This window comes from Felis catus, chromosome B3 (assembly GCF_018350175.1).
Source record: "Felis catus isolate Fca126 chromosome B3, F.catus_Fca126_mat1.0, whole genome shotgun sequence".
NCBI lineage: Eukaryota > Metazoa > Chordata > Mammalia > Carnivora > Felidae > Felis > Felis catus.
Genome location: NC_058373.1, coordinates 68,810,065 through 68,822,477, shown reverse-complemented (window position 1 = coordinate 68,822,477; position 12,413 = coordinate 68,810,065). Strand labels below are relative to the sequence as shown.

The window sequence follows — 12,413 nt, the reverse complement described above, 5'->3', positions numbered from 1 at the left end:
GAAGGAAGCTACGGAGGGTGACAGGAAATGGGTTTCAGACATATGGGAAAGGAAGCTCAAGAGAAGCCTTGGAGCTTGAGATTGAAGGGAGGAGCTGAAGGTCAAGTAGAGGAGCCACTCTGAATTCCTTAAGGAGGGGACCTCCCTCCTATGCATCACTCTCAGAAGCAACCCTGCTGAAATTTCAGAGGCCTTGTTTGGATGGCATCCCTCTTGTTGATGGTCTAGAAATGAGGCCAACCTCTATTTACACTAACATGCTCACATCTCGCACAGTCCTGACCGAGGCTGAGAGGAAATCATTTTCCTTACAGTTTCTCCAATCTGTTAGTCTATGTCCCCACTCTCTCCCACCACTCAATGCTGGATTGCAAACATCAAAAATATTTGCAGGTGTGGTTATGTTAAAGGAGTAACCAGAGGAAGGCCACTTGAAGCTTCCTCCTTAGCAACTGCTCTCCAGTTGCCCGGTCTCACCCCCGTGTCCCCCGATTTTAGTGTTTGTCCCAGAGTATTGGACAGTCAGATTAAACAGAAACAGCTTTTCTGAAAAGGGGTCTGCGATGTGCATAGTCATGTGGAAAAATAAAATCCTTCTACCTGATGGGAAGATAAAGAGATCGAATAGTAAGAGATCCCAAAAAGAGGACTGCTGGTGCCCAGAGATTGGTCAGAAGCTATAGGAAACTATAAGAAGCCACAAATCATAGACATATGAAAAGAATACGGAGGGGAAAAAAAGTTTCACACTTCTACTGGCACTGGAATGTCACTGTTCGTCATTAAATTGAGTCACTAATAAAAAGCCTCCGCTTAGAGTGCAGTCAGAATTCATGGTCTTCACTTGAATTGAAGCAGAACAGAACTCCAGGATGGCACTACTCTCAGAATGTGGATTCGGTGAAATCTCTGAAGAGAAACAAGTTTTCCCCAGCTAGAGTCTCCCACAGATCCTCGGGGGGAGGAGGTGATCACATCCTCCCCAAGGGCACAGGCAACAAGGGAGTACTCTTAATTGTCAAAATCACTGAGGGACACTATGCGCATTGCAAAATGGGTCATGAGACTTATGTGGTCTGTACTTCAAGAAGCAGTCCTCAAAACACCTACTTTTTCTGTCCCATTTGTCGAGAGGACCCCCTACTGAGAAATATTTAAATATCTCCCACCTACATACCATTTGCCAAGCAAACAATAGTCATTTAGAAATCACAGGTGTGTGTTAAGGACTAGACTTTTCATGAGCTGGTAAAATCCGACAGAATTTTCTTTTGGACTTGAGTTGAAAGTACGTCTCTGCATGACCTTATTTCCCATGCCCTTTCCACTCCGACGTGCCCAAACCACCTTAGCTTGACTTGGCATTAGCTGCCTCTCTGTCTTCTGAAACTTCCCCGTTCTATAACTCACATCCTCATAAGCTAGGCTGCCAGTCAGCTAATGCAATAAAAAACCTTGCCCTGGCTCAACAGCTGTCTGCTGAGGAGCACTTGGCACAAACATTTTCCTAGGTCTGCACTCTGCATGCCACACAGATGGGTGTGGGGCTCTAAGCCAAGTTTACTGTTGTCCCAAAGCTTTCCCTTTTTCCCACATGCTGTCTGGAACCGGACGCTCCGTGCTGACCTGGCTTGTACCTGCCTTCATTCCAGGCAGCACCTACCATTCTCCACAAACCTCCATCAGACCAACATCCTGAGCCTTCGAGTACCCGACACTGTCATCTTTGCACCCAAGTTTCATTCAGAACCACAGGTTAATTCAACCCATCACATCACATCTTCTATGCCCTAAACACAGAACACAGCCCCTCCAGTTACCAGCCTTCCCTAGTTGACTCCTTCATGTACCGATGTACATTCTCTTCTCCCATTACCTCTCTCCCTTTGTCCCATTGCTTTAAATCAAACCTGGGTATTTACAGAAGGTACCGTTTCCAAGGAACTCCCTGTCACTCACTGGAGGCTGCGAATTCTTCCATCTTCTTGTAACTCCCCTCCCATCCCTCAATGCCAAATTCAGATAATCGCTCTCCTACTCAGGTCCAAAACTCTTCAATTTCGAGGTATGTGACAGCCAATCTCCACATCTTCTCAAGTCATCTATCAATATCCTACTTAATTCTCCCACCTTTATCTGATTCTTAACGACCATCACAAAGTCTGATCATTTTTGTATGAATTCAATACACATTTTTTACTACCATCCAATGACACAGCATTCTGCCAGGATACTGCAGAGCATACCTAGTTTTAGAAGACAAGATCGGTTAAAACTGGAGTAGTGGAGCTGATATCTGAAAGGCCAGCTCCTGGCCTTTCTCCCTGCCACCTGAGCCATCATATCGACTAATTTCAAGGTTCACGTGGATAATCTCTTCCAAGTGAACACCTTGACCTAATTACTTGCACAGTTTCAGTAACACGCTATGGGTAACACTCCTTGTCAAAACCTACAACAGTTCCTATTCTAAAATCCAGAACTAGACTATCTTACTCCGAACCAGACTATCTGGCTCTATGAACCCAAGCCTCTCATTCTTGCTTTCTCGTTCTCTTATGTTCATTGTTCTTGCTTTCCCTCACCAAAACTTCCGATTCCCAATTCCAAGAGAGCCCTGCCTTCTCTTCCTCTTCACCAGGAAGAGAAAGGATTTTTTTGATAGAGAAAGTAACACAACTCTGGGGTTTTGTTCTACTATCAACTTATGGGATTCTTTTTCCAGTAATACATTTTTGGCTTGTTTGAACTCTGGTTTCACTGGAACAAGATCATAACATCTCCCCTCTTTGTAGAACTCACAACAGATTCAACTCAGTCACGATCAAATCACCTCCCCGCGCGCCCCCCCCCCCCCCCCCGCCATCTATAAGACAAAGAGATAAAATAAAGAGGAAAGAAGGGTTAGGTCAGAGGGCATAATAATCAGTAATGAAAAGACTTTTTAGACCTAGCCTCTCAACTTAAGGATGAGGAGTGCACCTGTCTTAAGTCCCCAAGAAATACCAAAGATCACATAAGTATCTCTGGTTTTCCACTCACTATGTCAAAAGGTCTCTGCTCGCTTCCCTCGCAGGTAAGTTCTTTTCTCTGTCTCCACCCTCATCTCTCCTCCATTCCTACTGCCTTCCCATCTCTCAAGTAAGTCTTGTCCAGCATCCCTGAAGTTCTCCTCCTTGAAACTCTTCTGTAATCAACTGTGTTCTCCTGTCTTTCTGATGGAACCTTCCTATGTCCACTTTCTCCTGGCATTCCTTCACATAGGGATCACCTAAGGACTGGTCCTCATCATCTTTGCTTAGCAATCCCATCCATTCTTCAGGCTTCCAGTTTTATTCTCATTAGTAGTTGGACCATCTGTATCTCCAACCTGGTGGCACTCTAAGGTTCCAAACCTCCACTTATCCCTGACTTTATCCAAATACTCATGCTCAACACTGCAAACCAACATGTCCCAATGAACCAAAAGGTACATTTCCAGCCTACGCATCCTTTTATGTTGTCCATGTTTGTTAGTGACACATACAACCTCTTGGCAACCCAGGCCCAAATATCACCACCTCCTGTCTGACTCTTCCCTCCTGCCTGTCCCACAGCAAATGGGCCAGAGAAAGGACAGACTGGAGGTCTAGAGATGAAGACAACTCAGAGCATTCTTCCTCTGATCTATTTCTAGAGGCACAGCTCTGACCTTACCATTTGTCTGTTGAAAATCTATAATGGCTCTCTCTCCACTGTCCACATAGCAAATACAAACTCCTTGAGCCAGCATATGAGGACCTTCACTTTCTGACCTTTTTCCCCCAACTTCTTCCCTGTAGAGTTCCTTCACCTGTCTACCCTCATATTCTTACACAATCACTAACTCTAAAGCTGCCCTGATTTGCCATTTTTCCATGTTCATATATCGCCTATTCTCCCAAGTTTAGCTCAAATGCCACATTCTTTTATGAAGCCTAAGTAATCTCTCCTCCATCCAAATTTCCATAGCAATTATCACCATACTCTTGCCTTATGTTTGTTTACATGCACAGTTATCCCCGACTATATATTTTGAAATGGCTAACATTTACTGATATCGGACTGTATGACTGACACTGTGCTTTATGAGTAATAAAGCTTACTTCACCCCAACACTATGGTGTAGGTACTGTTTTCACCGGCATGTCACAAATGAGGAGCCCTACACAGGGTAGTCAAGTAACTTGCCTATGGTCTCATGGTGGTGAGGGGTAGACTCTGGTATCCAATCCAGGCAGTCTGCATCCATGCTTTCTCTCCCATCTCTCTCACAGCTGGCTCTGAACCCCTTGAAGGCAAGGTCCATGTCTGGTTCACATTTATATCTATCAGGATACTTGCTAGCATAGTGCCTTATGCACAATATACATCCAGTTATGATTTATTCAATGTATGTGTTTTTTACCTTGTAATCTAAATCATAAAAGCACAGAAAACTGTTTCCCCATATAGGCTGGGAACATAACGTGTTTGGTAAAAACATGTTCACTGATCAAGATATGGAATCAGATTTAAAAAAGATTTCTCTACTCTCACCCAATAATTATTCCAGAAAAGGTCACTTTTCTATTGATAAAAATATCAACTATTCATTCCATACCAGACACACTGCTGAGATTTCCCCCTAGATTATTTAACATTAACAACAACACGACCATTTTGAGAATGAGGAAACCAAAGATCAGAGGAATCTGGCAATTTTAAGAAGTGAATATTTAAGGAGCAGTCATTAGGTGCCACCATGTCACAGCATCTCAGTTAAGTCCTGACAACCATCCTGTAAAGAAGATACTAATATTCCATTTGTAGATAAAGATATTAAAGCACAGAGAGGATAATTAATTTGCCTAATACCACACAGCATGTAAATAATAGATTTTGACCTTGAACCTTAGGATTATCTGAATCAGGAGGCTGTCCTATTTACCATAATGCCCAACAGTCTCCCAAGAGACTGACCTTAGTAACAGGTCTGAATTCACCTATCCCTGACTCTAAGGCCCGTGGTGATCCTGTGGATAAAAATAGGTAACTCCCAGCCACCAGCCCTCTCACATGGCCATACAATGTTGACAAGTAACCACATCACAGAGCACGATGCCATAGAGAATAGCCAGAGACCTAAAATTCAAATAAAACAAAATTTTCCTGTGCTCCATGACTTAACACTGGAAGGAGTGTACGTCATCCCCAAACTTGTAACGTAGGGGAAAGAATGATTAAAATCCAAGGTATATCATATGTCAGCATCCTTCCAAGCTATGCAGTTCATAAGCGCCAGCTATTCCTGTCATAGATTCAGTCTGTGGTGGTGTTGAGTGATTGTCCCTGAACAAGGATATACAGCCTTTGGCTCTCTTTGCTTAAATTTCATGTTATCACAGGTCATCTCTGACAACATAAGTTTCTTTCTATACTCCTCTAGCTAAAGAACCTTGAATTGGAAAATGAATGGAGCTTGCCTATTCTATCTCTACTGCTTCTTTCTTATACCCTTGGCTCCTGGTCCAAGGGTCATGACAACCTTGTTTGGAGTTCTGTGTTGATGGCTGGGGGCACCTTGGCTCTCCCTCTTCTCCCTGGGTCATTTGCAGAGAACTCTTTGGGACAAAACAAAATGGCTGACAGCTCTATTTACGGTAGATCATTAGGCAGCTGATGACAGCCCTATAGTTAGATGGGCACATCACTGATACCAAGAAGCTCGTGAGCAGAGAGCGCATGGGACGGAGTACAGTCCAGCAGATTTCATGGTCCACATTTAAGTGCAGATATTACTGCAGAGAAAATCCATAACCATTTATTCATTGCTTTAAAGAGGAAGATGTGTCCTAGCCACTCATCTTGAACATCAGACACTATGTTAGGAAACAAACCACCTACTAAATATATGCAGACATGGGTGAGAGAGCTCATTCTCAGGCTTTACCCCTACAGCATCTCTTCAGTGAAAATAAGTAGGCTTTTGGAATGATGAGACCATCCCTAAATTATTTCACAAGGATTAATGGCACTGGTGGTCTACTGTATGTCCTAAACATCAATCACTCTATTTACTTCCTTAGATTCTAACCTCCTTGAAGGCAGGAATGTCTCATCTCCCTATGAATCCTCAGTGCCCTTCATAGTGCCTGGCACAGAGTAGAAAAGTACAATTATTTGTGAATTTAGTGGACAAATCACATAGTTTGAAAACAACAGCATTAACAAAATTGCTGATGCATAAAAAATTCACATAAAAATCCTTCTGCATTTCTTTACTTGTATAGTCTAGAATGCCAACAAGGAAATAATGGGGAGCATATAGAAGGAACTATGATATCCTGCTTCCACAATGGCCCCATGAGACATACAAGTATTTTTAATCCCATTTTAAAAATTATGCATCAAAAGGTTATAGACTGAGGGAGGAGGCTAACTAGTCCAATGTCCAACTCACAGAAGCTGACATTATATCATGTCCCTAGAGACAACCCTTCTAGGGTTTTTCTGTTGCTGTGGTCTGTTTTTGTTGTAGTATGATTACACTTTTGAAAATCCCCATTGTTTTTCCAATCTCTCAAAAATTAGGGATGGTTCCCATCTCTCATTCCTTACTACTCACTGATTGCTGCAAAATGCAGTAAAATGGAAATCTTGGGATCCAAAGAGAGGAAGTTGATATATTTTATCATTCCTTCCTTCTTTGAATACTTTATTCATTTGGTTCATAGGGTAGACTCTCTTTTGGTTTTCCCCTCTATTCACTAGCACATCTTCCTCAGTCTCCTGGGCTAGCATCCTGCCCTCCCCTCTCTGCCACTACCAGCAGGGCTCACAGGGTGTTCCTTGGAGTTTCCCTCTTTACCGGCACTCTCTTCCTTTGTGATCCCATTTGATTACATGGCTTTTAAAACCATCAGTACATGAATGACTCCCAAGTTCCTATCACCACCAGCTTAGACTTCTCCTCTGAACTCTAGCTTATATCTCCAGTTGCTCTAGTATCTCCAAAATCCAACTCCTAATCATCTCCCCTGAGAATGTCCTTCGCAAAGTCTTGTCTGTCTCAGGACACGGCAACTTCTTCTTTAGGGTCTCAGGCAAGAAAATAAATCAGCAGCTAAAGTCAACAAAAATATCTGCACTTTCTAGATGACAGCTGTTCTTAACTACTACAAAGGGGTATTTCTACCATGAGATGCTCTCCTCAGCATTTTGAAAATTAAAAAAAAATAAAACAGGATAATTACTACTTTTATTAATTTAGAGCATTTGAAGTATAAAAATAAAGGCCTTTTTAACATACTATATGTAAAAAATAAAATAAAAATATCGGAGTCCAGAGTGCCCAGGTGGTTCAGTAGGTTGAGTGTCCGACTCTTGGTCCCAGCTCAAGTCGTGATCTCATGGTTCGTAAGTTCAAACCCCACATTGGGCTCCCTACTGTCAGCACAGAGCCTGCTTCAGATCATCTGTCCCCTCTTTCTGCCCCTCCCCCTTCTCAAAAAAATATATAAAAAATCTTGGAATCCTATTGATTCCTTTTTTTTCTTCTTTTACCTCACATCCACATCAGCAACTAATCCTACCCATTCTACCTTCAGGATGGATCCAACTGGACCACCAGGCTCAGGCCATCATTTCTTGTCATGATTATTGCAGTCACCACTCCTGTTTCCCATCTCTTCTCTACACCTCTTCTCTGCCCCCAGATAGAGGTTTTTAAAACCTGAGATATGTCACTCCACTCCTCAAAACCCTCTGGCCATTTACTGTCTTATTCAGGAAAAAGGCAGAATTCTTACTGTGGCCTATGAGGGGCTAACACCTTCCAACAACCTCTCTATCACCCTTTGCTTGCTCATTTTCAGCCACACTAGCCTCTTTGGAAGAGCCCCAACTCTTGAAGCATGACCTTCCCTCACACGCTTTGTGCTTGCTCTTTCCTTTGCCCAGAATGCTCTTCTCCCAGAGGTCTGCAGGCCTCCCACCCTCACTTCCTTCAGGCATCTGTTCAGTGTCTTCTCATCAGAGGGGCCTTCCCTAATTACCCAATATATAATTACAACCTCAATCCCACTCTGAGCTTCCCATCTTGCTTCATCTGCCTTCTTGGCCAGCGAGCACTGCCTACCTAAGAATATATATTTCTTAGTTGTCTCCTCCTTCGTTAGAATGTAATGAACCGTATCTCTTAGACACGGTTTTTCTCCTCAATGCATCTCCAGTGCCTGGAAAAGTGCCCAGTACATGGTAGGTCACTGAATGACAGCCTAGTCATATTGTTTCATATTAGACACAAGAACTTACGACTTCATTGCACCCTTCTGTTGCTTTATAGGAAGTGATCTAACAGTCCTCAGACTCAGCTGGAATTGTTTGCTTATGTTGGGGACTGACAAGCCAAAGAGTCACCTGCAGCCTCCAGGGCCCCTTCTGCTCCAGCAACTGGAAGGCGTGTTCTGCTTGCTCTTCATAAGTTTTCTCATTGCTGAGAAGGCAGAGTTTGGAGCTTGACTGTAAAATCTATTCAGTGTCACCCATGGGTTGGTCTCTCTGGAACTTACAGGAATAGGGCAAAGGGGGAAGCCTTTCTCTACATTGATTAGTGGGACAAGCAGGCACCAGGGTTTACACAGGGATTTAATTCCCTCTCAGACAGATCATGCTGCTATTAGACATGGAAGAATGCAGTGACCTGTGACATGTTTGTCTAGAAATAATGGCCAATTATTAACACTTACCTATTCTCATAGGACAGAAAAATAATGATCTAGTTGGAACCAAGGAAATTTCACAGGGAGGTTTTCTATAAAATTTTATGTGCAATGTTGGTATTTTGTATACTTCTCTCCCACCCAGTGAGAACACACTGGGTGAGTGACCATACCCAGGTGCATGCCCTTACCTCTTTGGTTTCTTTTCTTCTTTAGGCACATCAGCTAGGGTAAAATATGAATGGGAACAAGCTAGAATACTAAAGCAAACATGGTGTTCAGCATCTAACCTAAGAGGTGTAGCAAGGGTTGGTAATACAGTTACTGTAGCAAAGTATAGGTCTCTGGAACCAACACTGATCTGAACCTAATATTAAAAAGGGGATCTAACCAGGACACTTCAACTTCCCATGCTTACATTATAGACGCTGATGAGTTTGCTCTGTGTCTCCATCCTCATGCAGTCTGAGCACTGTAACCTGAGAACCATGCAAAGGGCATCCAATTCTGATTCTACCATGGCACTTCTGAGACCTGGACAAACCATGCAATATAAGCCACATTTTTATGTTATTAGATCTATTCTTTAAGTAAATTTCCTTTTTTTAAATCATTGATTCTTGGATCTTCAGCTTCTGAATTGAGGTATAACATCTTCCCTGGGTCTTGCAACTCACCCATGACAGCCCACTTGTAGCCCACCACTTGTTAGATCTTCTAATAGCATCTAGGATGAGGGATGAGGGCCACAGTACTGTCTGCTTTTGGTTTAGGGAAATAAACTAAACAGGGAGATTGTTTCTACTAGCATAATGCTTTCTTATGCTACTTTCTGGAATTTTCCCCTTTAAGATTTTTAGCAAAAGTAAATGACACTAAAATAGCCAACGTGAAGGACACAAACACTCTTGTGTGCATAATCAATCCAATTTACTGGAGACGTTGTAAAATCCAAAAGCAACGACAAAGCATCTAGCAATTTCCATACAAAATCTAATAGCTAGGGAACACTGTGCCTTTTTCAGAAAGGATGCTTGATAAAGTTAGTAGATTGTAATGAAATTTATGGGCTGACATTTAGATAGATAAGTCTTTGAAAATAGGTCACTTAAAAGCAAAAGAAGTGTTTTCATAATTTAATGGTGCTAAAGCCCTATGAACTATCCAGGACTACTTTCAGAAAGACAGGAAGAGAGGGAGGGAGGGAGGAAGAAAGGAAAGAAGGAAGGAAGGGCAAGAGACACAGAGAGAGAGAGAGAAAATGAACCCATCAATTTCTCCCAGCTCCATTCAGGATTAAGTCATAAATTCACTCAAGAAATATTTGTGTGCCTATTAGTGTGTCAGACTCTGTTTCATGGACTGGGGTACAGTGATGAACAAGACAGGCCACACATCTACCTTTCTGGAGTTCCCATTCTAAGTGGATGACTATCCTGTAATATACATTGACTCAAATGGGTTTTCAGTGGCAGTGGTTTGCACACATGATATAATCCAGGACCAGAAGAATCTAAGTGAGACAGAGACAAGAACTCAGGGATGTTTGAGCTATTTCTCTTTCCTCCTTGATATTTTTTCTGTCCCATGATTAGTGTATGTTTCTATCAGAAACTATCAGTTACTTCTCTGCACTGTAACTCTTGGATTTCTGATCTAAATCCCCTTAACAGAAATTTTCTGTTTTGAAGCCAAGAATTACATCCTTCTCATCTCCATCTTGTTTGTGTTGTATCCTTAATACCTACCATATGGGGCAAACATGTCACAAATGCATCAAGTTAAAATAATGAAGTTTAGAATAGTGGATCAAAACATTGGGTCAAATCTGAGTAAAAAGCTGTAGAGCAAGAGTACCCAACAGTCAGGAATCAAAACCAGACACTGTCAGAAAGATACCTACACTTATATGGTCAATTAATTTATGTCAAAAGAAGGCAAGAATACACAACGGGGAAAAGACAGTCTTTTCTATAAACAATGCTGGGAACACTGGACAGCTACATGCAAAAGAATGAAACTGGACTATTTTCTGACGTCATATACAAAAATAAACTCAAAATGGATTAAAGTGGATTAAAGACCTAAATGTGAGATCTGAAACTTAAAACTGGTAGCAGAAAACATAGGCAATAGTTTGACATCAGTCTTAGCAACATTTTTCTAGATAGGTCTCCTCAGGCAAGGGAAACAAAAGCAAAAATTCCTATTGGGACTACATCAAAATTAAAAGCTTTTGCACAGTAAAGGAAACCATCAACAAAACAAAAAGGCAGTCTATCGACTGGGAGAACATATTTGCAAATGATACATCTGTTGAAACGTTAATATCCAAAATATATAAAGAACTTCTACAACTCAACATCAAAAATCAAATAATCCAATTAAAAATGAATACATAACCTGAATAGACAGTTTTCCAAAGACATACAGACGGCCAACAGACACATGAAAAGATGCTCAACATCACTTATCCGCAGGGAAGTGAAAATCGAAACCACAATGAGGTATTACCTCATACCTCTCAGAATGGCTAGAATCAACAAGTAAAGGTAAGTGTTGGTGAGGATGTGGAGAAAAAAGGAACCCCCATGCACTGTTGATGGGAATGTAAATTGGTAGAGTCACTAGAAAACAATATGGAGGCTCCTCAAAAATTTAAAAACAGAAATACCCTATGATCCAGGAATTCCACTACTGGGTATTTACCCAAAGAAAACAAAAGCACTGATTCAAAAAGATATATGCACCCCTATATTTATTGCGGCATTATTTACAACAGCCAAGATATGGAAGAGGCCCAAATGTCCATCAATAGATGTATAAAGAATATGTGGTGTATCTACACAATGGAATATTATGCAGCCATAAAAATAATGAAATCTTGCCATTTACAAGAACATGGGTGGACCTAGAAGGTATTGTCATAAGTGAAATAAGTCAGAGGAAGACAAATACCATACGATTTCACGTGTATGTACAATCTACAAAACACAAAGAAACCAGCAAAAAACAGACTTAAATACAGAGAACAAATTGGTGGTTGTCAGAGGGCAAGTGGATGGGAGGATGAGTGAAATAAAGGGGATAAGAGGTACGAATCCCCAGAGCACCTAAGTCATGAAGATGAAAGGTATACCATAGAGAATATAGCCAATAATATTATAAGATGGCAAGCATGGAGTCATGAATAGAAGTGTTGAATCATGTTGTATACCTGAAACTAATATAACACTGCATGTTAATTATACTTCAATTAAAAACAAAAAAAAAAACAAAAACCAGACACTGTTTGGGATCCTAAGACACACTTCACGAACAGACAGAGGACCTGTGAAAGCCAAGCAAAGCCTGTTTCTCGAAACAGGAATTCTCCTTGACACATCCCCTGGTGGCAGGGTTCAGCCTTTATTTCTCAGAGTCAGATCTGAGGTGAAATTTGGCTACTGTGTGCAACAATTTCCCACACTTCAGTATTTCAATTCAGCAATGCTCTTCCTATCACAAATCTGTGAAACTATAGCACTAGGGAAGGTGTGTGGTTAGAAGACAACTTAAATATAAGGAAGCTCCACCAGGCACTGGTTTATATACTTTGTAGTTCATACAATCCTCAAAAATCTCCTCTACCTCTCAGTATACCCATTCTACAGGTGATGACACTTAAGCGCAGGCACACAGGTTAAGAAACTG

The 12,413-nt window shown here is 41.5% G+C and overlaps 1 protein-coding gene across 1 annotated transcript in view; it reads right to left on the bottom strand.

Annotated features, from left to right (window-relative positions):
- Window positions 1-12,413, bottom strand: part of RYR3 (ryanodine receptor 3) — a 455,720-nt gene that overhangs the window by 360,835 nt on the left and 82,472 nt on the right. The window contains exon 2 of the mRNA XM_045059588.1: window positions 9,139-9,254. Within this exon, the coding sequence (XP_044915523.1) occupies window positions 9,139-9,240 (102 nt within the window). The 5' untranslated portion in view covers window positions 9,241-9,254. The remainder of the gene's footprint in view (window positions 1-9,138; window positions 9,255-12,413) is intronic.